The sequence below is a fragment of the Vidua chalybeata genome, chromosome 11 (assembly GCF_026979565.1).
Source record: "Vidua chalybeata isolate OUT-0048 chromosome 11, bVidCha1 merged haplotype, whole genome shotgun sequence".
In the NCBI taxonomy this organism is placed as follows: Eukaryota; Metazoa; Chordata; class Aves; order Passeriformes; family Viduidae; genus Vidua; species Vidua chalybeata.
The window spans coordinates 12196180-12211357 of record NC_071540.1 but is presented as its reverse complement, the minus strand read 5'-3'; the positions used below and the strand labels follow the sequence as shown (position 1 = coordinate 12211357).

Sequence of the window (15178 nt, the reverse complement as noted above, 5' to 3'; positions counted from 1 at the left end):
AGTGCTACCAGGAATTCAGGCTTTGCTTTTCAGCTGGATTCATTATTGTATCTTGGTTAGCAGTCAGGCACTCGCCTCTTCTGGCTGAGAGACGGTCCTGTCGAGAACTGGAGGGAGAAGCAGCAGGGACCTCTCTGGAGTTCGGCACAGGGGACGCTGCTGTGACCCTCCTGATGGGCCCTGGTTGGTTCAGTGCAGGCAGACCAAAGCTGTTTCCCTCAGCGACCTTTCTGCATGTGAGATTTCATCTCCTATTCCTGCTTATGTTTGTTTTGTGGGAGTCCTACTGAGAGTAAAGTGACTCAAAATACACAAATGGAGAGAAATAATTCAAACTGCATGTGATTTTAAACCTCCTTTGCAGTTGCAAATAGAAAGCTAAAACTGGTTTGCCATTAACTTCTGGCTTTAAGCCAAAATGTCTGTGCCTTTGGGGAGCTCATAAAGTCTAATCTGGATTCAGGTGTGTGTTTTGTGAGCACCCACACATTTTTCCAGAAAAAGAGACCCCAGAGAACTGTCCTGTGTCGGCTTTTTTCTTACCTCAACTTTTCTTTGGGGGGGAATTTGAACTGCATTAATTCACATAATTCTCTATGTGAATTAAATTTTATAACACCCCTGGCCCCATGCCCAAGCTGCAATTTTCCTTCTTAAAAAAAAAAAAAAGTAATCCTAAAAATCTTGTTGCTTTTGAGAGCAGGATCCTGATCCTATGTGACTGAGAGAGTGCCAGTAACACCAAATGAAGGTTTGACACTTGTTTAAACAAATTTGAGAGCTTGGGGACATTTTCAGAACAGCTGAACAACTGAGCTCCTTGAATCTCAGTAATGTGATTTCTTTTTTGTTAACTCTACCCCTGAGGATATTTTATGTTGCATGGAGCCAGTACTGATTCTGCTTGCTGGGCCCATCTACAGCACATCTCTACTGTCTGCAGAATGGCCTTCAGTGAAGCCACCCGAGTGTATTTTGAATGAAAGAAACACCAGGTAGCTTGAAAGCTATCTTACAAGCCAAGTGTAAAGACAACATTTAATTGCTTTCTAAATTTTTTCTATTTTGATTATGAAAGACTGAGTCACTGTTTAAATATAATATTTAATGTCACTCAGAATTGTTCTGGTTTTAGGTCATGTCCTTCCAACCAAACACAACTTTTTTTTTTTACATAAGTGATTGAATTCCATTTTACTCATCTGGTACAGATGGTGTTTGACCTGCTAAGAGTTCATGTGCTGTTGGAAAAAGTATTGAGCTTAGTGTAATATATGTGAAAATGATACAAAGTCATGAAGACAGAGTCTCTGTGGGAGGGTGGTCTGGGCAGGAGGGCACAAATGGCACAGAAAACCAGAACAATTTACATTAGAACATGCCCTGCTTAGCCAGTGGTATGTTTAACTGTTGCTTATCTAAAAAATTATTTTTGCAGCTTTACTGCTATCTAAAAAGTATATTTAAGAAGAATTTTGTGGGAGATTTTCCTACTTTCTGCTATGAAGTAGTTGAGGTCAGCCTTTCGTGGGAGTGGAAGCCTGTAATTGGAGACAGACCTGCTCAGCAACCAAAATATTTTCTCTTTTTTCTTTTCCCCCTTTTCTCTGTCTTTTGTATGTTTTGTATTCCTCTTTTCTAGCTAAGAAAACCTTATTGGTCTCCAGTGTCATTTTAGCAGCTGGATTAGTTCCAAAGGGTTTAGGCTTGGGCAAGCAACATTTGAGTCTCTCAGCAAACTCTGCTGACAGCCACAAAATGTATGGCTGTGCCTCTCCAAGCCACGATGTCATTCAGCCCTGGATCTGGCCAGTGTTGCATTGCTTGTTATCCTCCATTGTTTGTGCAGCTTTTCCATTAGAACTTCTGTTAGTGGTGAGGTCAGATGGCAATGATGACATTCTTGGCATAGCTTCTTTTTTCATATCCTTAGAAAAAAAAAATAATCCCATAGTAGCACTTAATTCAGTTTCAGTATTGCCTTATTTGTCCTATTGGCTTGATGCTTATACTCCTCCTCCAGCTACTGTGACTACAGCCAGGCAAATGTCACAGGGTGCTATTTGCTGTTACTTGAATAAAGTTATCCTTGACCTCTCTTAGTTGATTTCTGTAGAAGATTTTATTTTTCATTCTTGGTAAGGGAAGAAATGGTGGGAACATGAAAATGCAGAAATGCATGTGCTGGCAAAACTGTGTGATTAGTGCAGCTGGAGACAGAAACAACTGCAGCAGGAACTGATCACACAGCACGGAGCTGAGCAAGAGCTGCTGTGACAGGCAGGTGTGAGGATTAATGTCCTGTGAGCAACCTTTCCACGTGGAGACCCGGCCCAGAAAACACACAGGGTAAAGTTGAACCAATGGCAGTTAAACTGGAAATCTGCACATCTGCTGTCAACTGCAGCTGGTTCTGATCTGTAAATGGTTGTTGCACCTTTATTATGATGCAAATCTTAAAACGGCAAACCTTGAAAGTAAACCTTAATTCATTAAATCATAGACAACCAGTGCTTTGGACAGGCTATGCAGCAGCTCCGGAGGCACTTCTTCAAATGATGGAAAACTAGAAAAATCTGTTCTTGCATCATACTTAGAGAATTTCCTACTTGAAAACAGTGACATACTGACTGCTCAAAGTTTGTCTTGTCCTTTTCCAACACATTGCAAGAACGACTTGGCTGGTGGATACACCAAGGAGTTCTTGGGATATTTACAAATGGATCTTTTTATTGCTGTGAGAAAAAAATTATGATGCATGTAGGACAACACTCAGCTATTCTGTGCTGTGTGTTTGTTGCAGTAGTTGTGCCTCCTTGGCAGAGAAGAATCCATTACACCTTTTGTACCAAGCTGTAGTAAATTTAGGAAGGCAACCCTGACCTTCCATGCCTTGTCCTAAAAAATGCTCTATGCCAGCCTAGATCCTTGATGCTGGTGTTACAGCCAGAACCTTGGGTATGTGGAAAAGCTTTTGTCTTTGATTCCAGAACCTGCAGTCGTTAATGTGTGGAAGTGTTTATTGAGAGATAAACTCAAGTTTATTGCTGCAGCTGTTAATATGTAGGGTGGTTATTGTTTTTTATAATTGCCTGTTTTCTAGAAAATATTTGCCTTCCCGACTTTCAGTATTTTCAACATGCTGCTTCCTTGTCTTTCCTGCTTTTTATTACAAGAAGGACCTAAGTCATCAGTCATTTATCATCCCACTGTCAGAAGAACTTGGAAGAGTAGTTGTTCCCTTTTTCCTCCAGCTGACTTCACATGATGCCACTGATTATGCAGCACCGCATTCCCAAGCAATATTTTCATATCAAGTCCTTTTTAGCTGCATCACTTTTCTTTGATCAAAAATTACAGAAAAGAACAAGCACAGGCTACAAACATTCTTCCAGCTCTTACCAGCAGGTGTCACAGCAATGACAGGAAGGAAGAGGTAGGTATTTATTTTTCAATTCCTAGTAATAAAAACCACAAATGCAATGAAAACTTTACATTTGCAGCTTGAGAACTTCTATAGCCTGACTTTTCTAGTGGATCAATCTCTTCAAAAAGAAGATCTATGGAACATCCAAGTCTTTGTAAATACTCCTTTTCTATTGCTTCTGTATCTTAGTCTGAGACTTTTTTCCTTCTGTTTTCTTTTGCATGTAGCAGGTGTTAACAAAAGTAACAGTTGGTTAGTGTAAAATAATTTTTTGGAGGATCTCTGCAAATGACAATGCTTTTTGTTTGCTAAAAATGACTGATTGATAAAAATAATACTTTTACCAGGCAGAATAAAGTTCTGAGTTAACTTCCTTTACCAGAGAAGTCTGTATGCAAAACTATGCATGAATTTTTAAATATATTGAAAATCCTTTTTTCTTTTCCATGGTCTTCTACATATCTTAATACTTCACTCACTACAGCGGTGGCTAGTTTCTGAATACTGTTATTGTAAATGAACTTAAGCCAAGGGGAAATTAAAAAAGGTAAACTCTCACCTTATTCAGTCCAGTGGAGGACATGGTAGATTCAGAACACACAGCAGTATTTTGAGTTAGGCAGGGGGAGAGAGAGGTCCAGAAACAAACAGCAGGAAGAAGACAGCACAAGTCTGTGCTGTGGAATATTGTAAGGAAATATTGGCTACAATATGCGAATTAAAAGGCCTTGATTTCTGCCAGCATTTCCTTTGGGTTTGGGTCCTAAGTGAACTAACGTCTGATTACTCTTCTAAAAGAGCTGGCTTTAACAGGACAGTCCTTTTCTCTGATTACCTGAAATACCAAACCAGTGTTTTGCAAGCTAGAAGCGACGTTTTCACCCGGCCTGGAATAAAGCAACAAGAGCCGTGCGTGTGTCAGTGCTGAGCTCTACCCACCCTGGTGTGACTGCAGATCCTCTCCTGTCCCACCCCATCAGCCCGAGCGGAGCAGCCTCCAGCCCATTTGCATCTGAAAGGCGTCTTGAATTGACGGCAAAGGAGACGCAGTCAATGGCTTATTGCTGGTGTCGGTGTGTGCTAATTATACCCTGGGTAATCACCCTGCAGAACACGTGAACAGCTTTCAAACTGCCGGGGCTATTTTTACTAAACCTCGGCTATATTTACCGTGCATTCGGTTCGTGGCACTCGAGCATCCCCTTTCTGGTGTATTTATAGCGAAATGCAGCTGAAGGTAATGGGCCGGGACACGCGCTCGGAGGGACGCTAATCCCAGCCTGGCCGCGCTGCTCCTGGCAACGCGAGCCGGGATCCCTGCCCCTGCTCCTGCTCCTGCTCTCTCCCGGCAGGTGAGCAGGGGAGCCAAAGGCCGGAGCTTTTGCTTTCCTGTTCTGTTTGGAACAGTCCCACACCGCACTGGGATTCCAAGGGTAAGGAAAGGGCCCGGTAGGAAACTGCAAGGGAGACAAAAATCCTTTCAGTAGCACCAAGATCACTGAGATGAGACACACGTTGTAAGACCTGACTGTACCCACAGAGACTTCCCTCGGTACTGCTTGATCAGCCAGGATTTGGCATTTCATTTAAACTTTGTTGGAATTCCACATTTCTTTCAGAAACGGTTCAACTATATCTTGCCTAAGATAATATCCTTTCAGGAATGGTAATTAGTTTATTATGAATTCCCTTGAATAATAGTTTCTGGAAAAATCTTTCAAAATAACCTTGTGATTGTCTAATTGAAACAATGACACTTGCTAGTAGGGAAGCAGACTGATACTGTGCCAGTACTGTTTTCACTTCTTACACAGGTGGAGGTTCACTGTTGCTGGCTCTAATCTGAGCCCCAAACTCTCTATCACATTGTTCAAAATCACCACTCTTCCAGGGGGAATATCCACTGTCCCTCACTTCCCCTCCCCCAGCCTGGCACAGCTGGTTACCACCGCATCACAAATGGAGTTTCTTCCCACTGTGGCTGGGTCTGCGTTTTAAATAAGTGACAATGTATTTGCATTATTTTTATTTATTTGAACACTATGATTTAAGAGCCTAAATGCAAGTTTTTCCCTTTATTTCTGCAAGTAGCACTGCAATCATAACTTACAAAAATGTTTAAAATACAAAATGTACATGAAATTACAATACAAGGCTCTGTAAACATCTAGAACTTAATCTTTATTGTCCCACATTTTTAAATATAAAACTTCAATTTGAACGATTTCTGAACCTCAAGGAATGACATCCATTATGAGTATCAAAAATAGAGTTTCAAAGCTTTGTATCAGAACAAAACCATTTTCTCATTCTTTGGTTTAAAAAGGGTGGCAGTTCCCCTGATAACAGGTAAGTTTTACCACAGAAATTCAGATTCCTAGTTAATGGTAATTTCAGAACTCATCCCTGTCCCCCTGGATTAATTTGCTACCCCTTTATTTTTTTTTTCCCTAAACATTGATCTTTGACCCTCCTTATAGAAAAGCTACCTCATCATTAAGGCTTTCCTTCAGGATAATCTAAGTTATTACAAATTTCTGGGAAAGTACTCAAGGAGAAGACAGGACTTAAGGACAAGGAAGTGGATGCCAACAAAATATTAACAGTTGCCGGGTTCTGCTGTTTAATTAAATTTGCATAGTCCAATAGAGATCATGTGCTTTTTATACCACTAAAATTATACAAGATTAACAGTCTTTATCTACGTTATCACACAAGCTAAAATAAAATTAAGACCCTTGTATTGAAGCTTTTACAAGGCAAATACAAAACTGCTTTAGTATCCAAAGCTATATATTTTTTTTAATTTCATTTTTAAATAGGAAAGCATTTCTATGTCTACAGGCATCAAGGTATTTAAAGGCATCAGAAAATTTAGTGCATAGCAACTCCGGATTGTTTGGGCTCCTATATTTTAGGTACAGTGTGAATTCCAGCTACTTGGAGAACTTGCAAGGAGAGTCTGTACCAGCAGGATAAAGGAGCATAAATCCCATACAGTATGAAAAGCTTTTCAGTCAGAATTCTCCTACAAACAATGGTTAATGCAAAAGACCCAATACAAGAAAGAAAACTGGAACGTGCCTTGCCACCATCACACACTCTGAGACAATGACATAGTTTACAGCATTGTGTGGTTTGGTTTGTTTTGAAGGTGTTAAAAACAGAAGTAGATGCATTTCGGAGCATGTGAGTTCTTTCTAGGATCTTTAACGTACACGAGTAGAGGACAGAGTAAAGCACCATTGCTGAGGGACAATTACAATATCACACTTTCCAGATTCCAGCCCTGCCAATTATTTCCTGCAAATGTCAAGATTTGCACCACTGAACAGTACATTCACAAAAAGGATGCTTAAGATTCCCAGCAGATACACAGTGGCCTTGCATTAAGTTGTTTGAAATAATTATGAAACAGCAAGTTAGTAGCCTCAGGCTGCGCTCTTAAAAGGAAGTACATGATAAAATTACAATTTTACCCACTTAATATATGGTCTCTGAAAGTTTATGATTCAGCTATTACAGAGATGGGATTACAGCTATGGTATTGCTTGGGCACTGACTTCACTCCAGGTGTAAGGTTCTCCCTGCAAAAGGCTCAGTGGAAAGTTTTCCCTACCGTTTGCCAAAATACAACAGCAGTAGAAGCTGTGTTTGCTCTCCCAGGTGTTGTAACTCAGCACTGCTCTCCACTGTCAGACTCTTTCATTCCTTTGAAGTCTACGAAGGGCATGTGCTCCCCATGTGTTAACTGCTAAAATGGCTGCACTTGTCTGAACTGGATCCAGTGCAAATATGCTTTCCAATTTTCTAATTATTTGTGTTAATTCACTCTTAATTTTTGTTAGATTGTCATGGCTCACCCAAATGAGCAACTAAAAGGAACACCTGGGATGTTGTGAGGTTCCCTGTACTGCTGATCTTCCTTTGCCATGGCTGCTACATCCTGCATGTTCCATGGAGGGAAGCGCTGTAAATGAGTGATTCCTGCGGGAGGGAAATGGCTGTGGCCTCCACAGCAGTGTTGGATCCTCTCCACAGTGTCTAACTGGAAAGGCCAGAGAATTTTAAGTAATGATGTGAACAGATTGCTTCAAATTCACCAGATTATGGGGATAAGGGAGATGCATCCTCAGAGCACAGCACGGAGTTTACTGCTGCTGTGATCAATCTCGTGTATTTCTTTGGTAGCTCCTGCTTCACACCTTTGAAATTAAACATGGACACATCATACTGCCTAACCACTAATTCACAGTAAATTACTTTTTAGCAAACTGACATTTACAAACAGCCTGAATTTAAAGAACTGTGTCATCTCCTTAGGAGTTCCAAGTGGCATGGTCGGGCATACAGCATATAAAAGATACAGATGTGATCAAATGATTTATTGCATTGAAAACTTGAATGCCACTGAATTGGTGATTTCAAAACCATATTCTGCAGGGATAATGGGAATATTTAGATCCTCAGCAAACATTAAATTTTATCCTGTATCTAACATGGCTTTGATGTTGCTGTTCTTTAATCTAAAATCCTACTGCTCAAATTGGATTACAAATGTAACTTGCTAAGAAATAAAGCTATTTCAAGAAGGAGCCTGTGCTAATAAAGATCAGGAAGATTATCCACAAAGTTATAAAAGTTAAATTTTGGAATGTAATTTCTATCCCAACACTTTCATGATGGAATGGTCTTTTTGCAGCCTATCAAGTAACATCTTCAGTTTATAAACAAGTGCAGATCTACATTTGGCTTTGCTTCCTATGAATCTAAGAAAGAAAACACTACAGTATTCATATACACAATGGCTTCCGTGGCATTGGCTTCAGATGACAGGTATGATTTGCCACTGGAAGATCTTATTAAGTAAAAAATTAAACAACAGAAGCTTTAAAGGCTTTCCAAAATGACCAAAAGGTGTTACAAATCATCAGTTACAAACTATACTACCTCTAAGGGCAAGCAGCACACTGAAGATGTGCATTAAATCTTCCACGTTCAGGACTGTGAGTATTATAAGAGCAAACTAACATCTCCACACATCTGAAGTACTTAAAATATAAAAGTATTCTATTTAAATGCAAAAAGCAAAGCTTGTTTGTAACTTTAAAACAGTTAAAATATTTTGTGTAGATTCTGTGTGTCCATTTTAAGAAGTCTCTTTACAGCATCTGAGGAACTATAATTAAAATGCTCTGTCTCTACATCAAAAATGTAACCCACTAAAAGGGCTTTGCAAGGATCCACTGTTCCAGTTCATAAAGGCCACAGAGTTGGAAGCACAGTAAGTCTAAAGAGGAAGAGGAAGAAGAAATATTCAGAGAAGCTGTGATGTCTTCATGGATGTTGAGTCATTATCTTAACCATTACTGGATTCCATCAGATATTCTTGTCTCCAGAGATCCAGGACATGTACGTGCAGGCTGGCTGGCCGCTGTTGTTCCATGTGACACTGAGATCTGTGACATATCTCTTCCTATGATCTCATTCACTATAAAAAAAAGAAGAAATATTAAAAATTTATTTTATGCTTTCCAAAAGGCAGAACTCATCAGCATAACCCTTTTAAAAATAAATACTTTCAGAGCTAAGCCTTGATGCTGTTACGTAACAGGAGATGAACGAGGAGCCTGGCTTCAGCAACAGTTAAGCAAGGGAGAAAAAACATCCTGCCATAATCCATGCTGGAGACTCCCTAAGCCCCTTGAAGAAAATAAGCACATGAGCATTCATGACACACAGGTAACTGAAAGGCACAGCAGAGGTCAGGTTATCAAGATTTCCCCACAGAACTCCTCCTGTTCAAGACTGTGACAGGTACAACAAATAACTCCAGCAACTCCTGGCTCTTTCAGGCTACTTACAGAACTTCCTAAGAACTTGGGTTCAGGTTAAGAGAATATTCTTTTTAAACACTACACACCTATTAACTGGGCCAGTTTTCTGAATACTTGCATTTCTGAAACCACAGTAACTAAATTTTATCAGTCAATTTCTCTACAGTGAAGATTCAGGATGGACTAATATACAGGCCACTTTGTGTATCCATGTGTGTCAACTTCAGCAAAGCTTAAAATCAACTTGTACTACTTAAAAGTGAGGGACACCTCCATGACTGTGACAAAGTTAACCTAGGTTATTAAAAAATTATAATCTTGGAAATTATAATGACTCTAAAACCTATGTAATTAAATGCAGGACAACTGAGGTTAGAAGATGATAAAAATTATCATTTTAAAGGTTAAATGTGATAAAAACAGTGATACAAATATCTACTTTACAAAAACGGACCTTAGTAATGTTATCAAAGACAACTGAATAACATTCTACATGGACATGAAAAATATAATATTAAATAATAATGACAAATTTTAGAAAAATATTGGACTATAACCACAATCTAGATTATTATTTCATTGTTGGAGGCAATGAGTCCTGTTGATTGCCATTACTGAGTGGGCAGTAGGTTATAATATCTCTTTCTCAGCAAGACTTTGAATAGGCTGAATTATAGAAGCTTTTCCTTAATCACTGGCATGAGTTTGCTTGGACCTTCTATAGACAGGCATTTAATGGATCCTTTCGTTGACTAAGGACCATTTTTATGTTTAGAATGTTTTGTTCTGTAACAGATTTGGAACCCAGGCTTTTGCTACTTTGTTCTCCATTGGGCAATTTTGCAGAACAGTGTTGATGCACTTCACCACCTTTCTTAATGCTTCCTTAATTTTCCATAGCAGGATTTAAGTTTCCTACCAACAATTCCTGTCTGTTAGAAGCATAACAAAACCAATCTACAGGTGTTGTAATTTGCTCTTCGTGTTTATAGCACTGAACAGCCTGAGCATTGCCCTTTGTGGCAGTGGGACCCATAAGTGGTTCTGAAAGAAAATGTATTAATATTGTGAATATGCTGAAGTCCATGTAACTTAGAAAATTCAGCTCTGAAAAGAGGTTGTGTCTATATTCTTTAAAGTCGCCCAGGAAAGCGTTAAAAGCACCCCCTGCACAGCCCAGTGTGTAATGCAGGAGGTGTTTGTTATCCACCAGTTGATCCCTGCCAACGTTTTCTCCTCAGGAGTGCAAGGACAGCTTGTTACACACATAGTATTGAACCCAAGGGTTCCAACAGGTCACACACACCATGGAAAAGCCAATTCCCTCAAGCATTACAAGATTTGCAATTCATCTGGCTTCAAGAAAAACTGTAATTCAATGAACTTTACTGCACAATGACACTGGAAATTGTGTGACTGCAGGTAGGGCACTTTCCCAAGTATTTTTATCAGGCCAACACAATACATAAGTAAACAACTGCTAAAAAAACCCACAACGTTTTTTTTAAACAAATTATAGATGATTATTCATAAGAACTGTGCTCCACCAACTTCTGTCAGGGCATTCATTAGCTTGCTCTAAGGACCTCTAACAGCTCTTATCTACTGAACAGTAGCTTTGTGCAAATCGAGTGTCCCAGCTGTTCAGTACTGCTAAAACTTTGTAAGTGCTACAATAAAAACACTAAAAATAACATTTTCAAGTTCAGTATTTTGAAATTATTAGTTACTTAAGTTTTGATGGCTGATCTGTTATCTGTACTAGCACCATCAGCACAAACTGGTCTGTCCTGCAATGTTTTGTAGTTCCCACAGGCAGAGGTGTCTAACTGAGCAGCACGTAGCCTTTGGCACTGCATTCTCCTTAAAACACATTACTCTGAAGACAATAGCTGCTCACATGGGGTTTTATTTGCCAAACTTCTGCAGAAGTCATTACGTAGAATATTAAAGCTACAGGTTAGTTTGTGTTGCTTTTTTCTAAATAATCACTGATCTGTTTATAAGAAGCTGTTTTGTAACTCAGTGAGGTTTTTTTGCAATACTTTTAGCATGTGGTGAATACAGATTTTTCTGGTTTACATGGATTTCCATTAGAAACACCTACCATTCCTTAGGCAAATGCAGAACCATGTCTTCATTCCAACGAAGAATTCTAGTGGAGGAATCTTACTTGTCACAGTGACTTTGTAAGAATTGCTAATTTATAAAACAAACCAGTATTCACATGTGCTTTTTCCAAAATAAGTATGTAAATCAGTGTTCTGCCAGAGCACCTTGCAGGCCTCAAGAAAAGGCCAAAAATGCTTTTCCTGCTGTGTCTGGCCAAGGTGTTTTTACACAGACCTTGGCCTCCCAACTAACAGATCGTCCTATTTTGTACTTTCCAGGAATGTCATTTTCAGCTGTCTGGAACTCTGTACCCAACAAATGGACTGGGGGGAGCCTGCAGACTCCAGAAGACTCTCCACTGTTTAGATGAGGTACAGATGAGGGTAAAATAAAGGCTTTAAAGAAAGGAGAGCTTACAGAAGGCAGCAGCTCAGATCAGTCTCTAATCTTTCATGGCACATATAATATTCATATAACACCAGCATTATCAGAACTTGTCTTTCTGATGGGGAATGGTATAAATTAAAGCAGGTTAAAATGTAAATCATGTAGTCAGTAAGAGATAAAATCCTGCATAAAAATGTACAAGGCTGAAGGTGAAATCATACAACATTTTCCTTTTTGTATTAAAGACTAAAAGAGAAATCCAGAGGTCAGCATTTGAATGCATGATGTGTCACCTTCTTCCAATGAGGGGCAAGCACACAACATGTAGCAGTCTGTGATTAAAACTGAAAATTTAATTAATGCACATAAGTACAGGTTTTCTACAATACTGTCTAGCAAAACTCAGTATTTTCAGGTGACAAATTGGGAGAGGAACAAATTTCAACAATTCTGAGAAAGGACAAGCTCAGGCTCTACTGCTGATTCTTTACAAACAAAAGAACATTTCTTTACTTTTAAAAAACCACCTTATCCCACCTCTCCTACTTTTGACTATGGGCTGCAGGGGCTACTCTGTCCTAAAAATATATCTAGAAAGATTTCATACTCCCTTTTGCTTAACTTTAAGAGCCATCCCATTAGCAACTAGACAGGGGGAAAGCAGCATGCATGGCTTTGTTAAACCTCCTTGTCTTGATACCATTTCCTTTCTTCAGCAGAAGTTTGCAGGGGAAGGCTGCAGAGCTTGTTTGGGATGCTGCATTACAGATCTCCAGGATGATTTTCATGTTCTCTGTGCTCTGTCTGCCAGGTTCATGTGTGTTTTGTAGTTCATACTTTTGTTACCTCTTTGGAGAGAACCAATTTCATTAGACCTTAGATGAACAGTTGTGCAAGTAGGACCTTGACTTTTCAGTCCACTGCCCCCTCCAGTTAAGTCCCGGCCTGTTTGGTACCTGTGGTTCCAGGTGTTGACTGCTGATCCCATAGCCTGGACCTCTACTCACTCCTCAATTCAGGAGAAACCAGAAATGTAATTTTGTAATCATTTGCTACCTACTGATACCTAAAATCATTCTGGATGATCACTATCAACTGAATGGATGACATAAAAAATATTACTAAGTGTTTTCTGTGCTAACAGTCTGGGTCAAAAATCCTGAAATGACAACTGGAGCAGACGAAAAGAGAGAGGGGTGCACACACTACCCTGTGTACCCATGTGGCATATTCCTCCATACAACAGTGGTAACTGCACTTTGAAAACTTGTCAGATATGGCACAGATCAAAATGTGATACAGTGGGTTTTTTAAATATTCTTTTCTCCCTTTTTTTAATATTGGGCTCTGAAATGGAAGTGATCTTAACAACTCTTCTCTGTCTATGTAGTTGACCTCTTTGGCAGTTTTCCCAGATTTCAGAATTTCAGCTGTTACTTTATTTGCAATAGTTTCACCTTTTCCTCCTTTAGTATTTATCTACAATGTAAGCTGGCTGGCAAATTTATACTAACAGTTAAAAATAGATTGTGCAGAACAGAAGTTAAGATGGTAGGGAGAAAATCTGCTACAGACAGATTAGATTGGCCTTGTCAATACTGGTGATACTGCAATATTGCAATGCAAAGCTTTTCCCTCTCTCTGCTGCATCGAAAAAGGAGCAGCACACTGCATTGAGAAAGCACCAAATGTTAGACAGAGGCTCCAGCCTACAAAATTAAAAATTGCAAAATATGAAGCAGCATCCTAACATCAATATGCTTAGAACAGAGTAGAAGTAGCCCTGACTTTTGGATCTGCTGTAAAATAAGCTGTAAAAAAAGAGCAACCACTTACTCTGTTTTACTGAGTTACATGGTTTTCATTTCCCACTGTGCTTTGTTTGCCTGTTTCCAGTCCCTGCTCACTGCACAAGTGGAAGCAGCTGGAGCACCGAGGCCTCCCCTGCCCCTGAGGCTGAGGGCTTTGCCTCTGGTCACCGAAGGCTCACACTGGACAGCTGACAAAGCCACAGCCTGACAGACAGACTGCTCAGGATGAGCTCTTCAAACTTTGCAATTTGCTATCCAGAGTTTTAAGACATTAGGTTGAACAGCTCAGCCATTTGTGCAGTGAGTGACACCCAGAGCTATGGGTGCTGATCTCATCAGCTGTTCCAGCACCGACCAACCCCTCTGCAGAAATTCCTCTGGACAAATTCCCACCTACAGAAAGTGATCCACGTTCACTGATTTGAACAGAACAAAGCCCTTGTGTTATCAAGCATGACATCATCATTAGAAGCTGGTGCTTCTAATAATAAATTCCTGAATGTTTTGCATAAATTAACCCCCCAAACTACCAATTTAGAATAACAAGTTCTCTTAAGGTGTTTTAAAGGTGTTTGAAGTTCTAATATCAAAAGTAAAGGCATTATCTTTTTTAATCAAATGCCAAGCAAAAACAAACATGTTTCTGAATTGCTCTGTATCTAATTTCCCCTCTCATTGTGCTAAAAGACAAATATTTTGTACTGGAGCACAAAGGAAAACAGAATTATATCTAAGTATATGCATTTTTTATAAGAATATAAGAAAAGGCCTGAACCTACAGGACTTTCAGGGAATAATGCAAGTAACCTCTTTTTCCTTGCAGGAAGCCACTAATCTACTTTCTACAGGACAAGCAAGTATCTTTATTGGCAGTTACCAAGCATTTTAGGTTTTTCTAAGTCAAAAATACTTCCTGAAAACCTCCATGGAGAACTTCAGGCAAACCAGTTCAGATTACAGACCACTAGGGCTGCAATGGGCAAGAGCAGAGATGTGTGCAAGATACAACAATGCTTCCCCAGGGTGTTCCACCAGCCTCCAAAATGTGTTCTTCCCAGGAACTCCTGAGCTAGAGACAGTATCTTTTGCACCAAATGTTCCTATTTGGATTTTTCTCCCTGGGATCTTCTAAGGTCTGTGCAAAATTCTGTCAACTGCAACATTCTGTGACAGCAGATTGCAAAGCTTAGCCCCCTATAGCAGTAGCAATGCTTTTTAGATGTGCTGAACTTGCCCCAGGATTACTTGGTGGTCACTTACTGGTTTCTTTCCCAGGAATTATCTTTCATTACCTTTTCTGTGCCCCCCACTCATTTTATTATATTTGGCAGTTTTTCCTCATTCCTTTTTCTGGCTGCAGAGTTCTAGCAGAACCAACAACAAGCATTCATCTAATTCCTTTGTGGTATCAGGGACAAAATGTGGTCACAAAATAGGTCTAAGGAGTAGCATTTTCTTATTCTCTGCTGTTCCCTAGACATTCCTAGCATTTATTCACCCTTTCAAGACTACTTTTAACACTACTAAGCAAGTTCTCATTTTGAATTCAAGACACCTTTAAATGAGAATAGTTAATACTGTATGATGAGTGCAGGTTTAATTCT

At 39.6% G+C, this 15178-nt stretch overlaps 1 protein-coding gene across 2 annotated transcripts in view; it reads right to left on the bottom strand.

Moving 5' to 3' along the window:
• Positions 1 to 5483: 5483 nt before the first annotated feature.
• NFATC3 (nuclear factor of activated T cells 3) overlaps positions 5484 to 15178 on the bottom strand; it is a 64310-nt gene continuing 54615 nt past the window's right edge. For both annotated transcript variants that reach the window (XM_053952688.1, XM_053952689.1), the window contains one exon: positions 5484 to 8918. In XM_053952688.1, the coding sequence (XP_053808663.1) occupies positions 8794 to 8918 (125 nt within the window). In that variant the 3' untranslated portion in view covers positions 5484 to 8793. The remainder of the gene's footprint in view (positions 8919 to 15178) is intronic.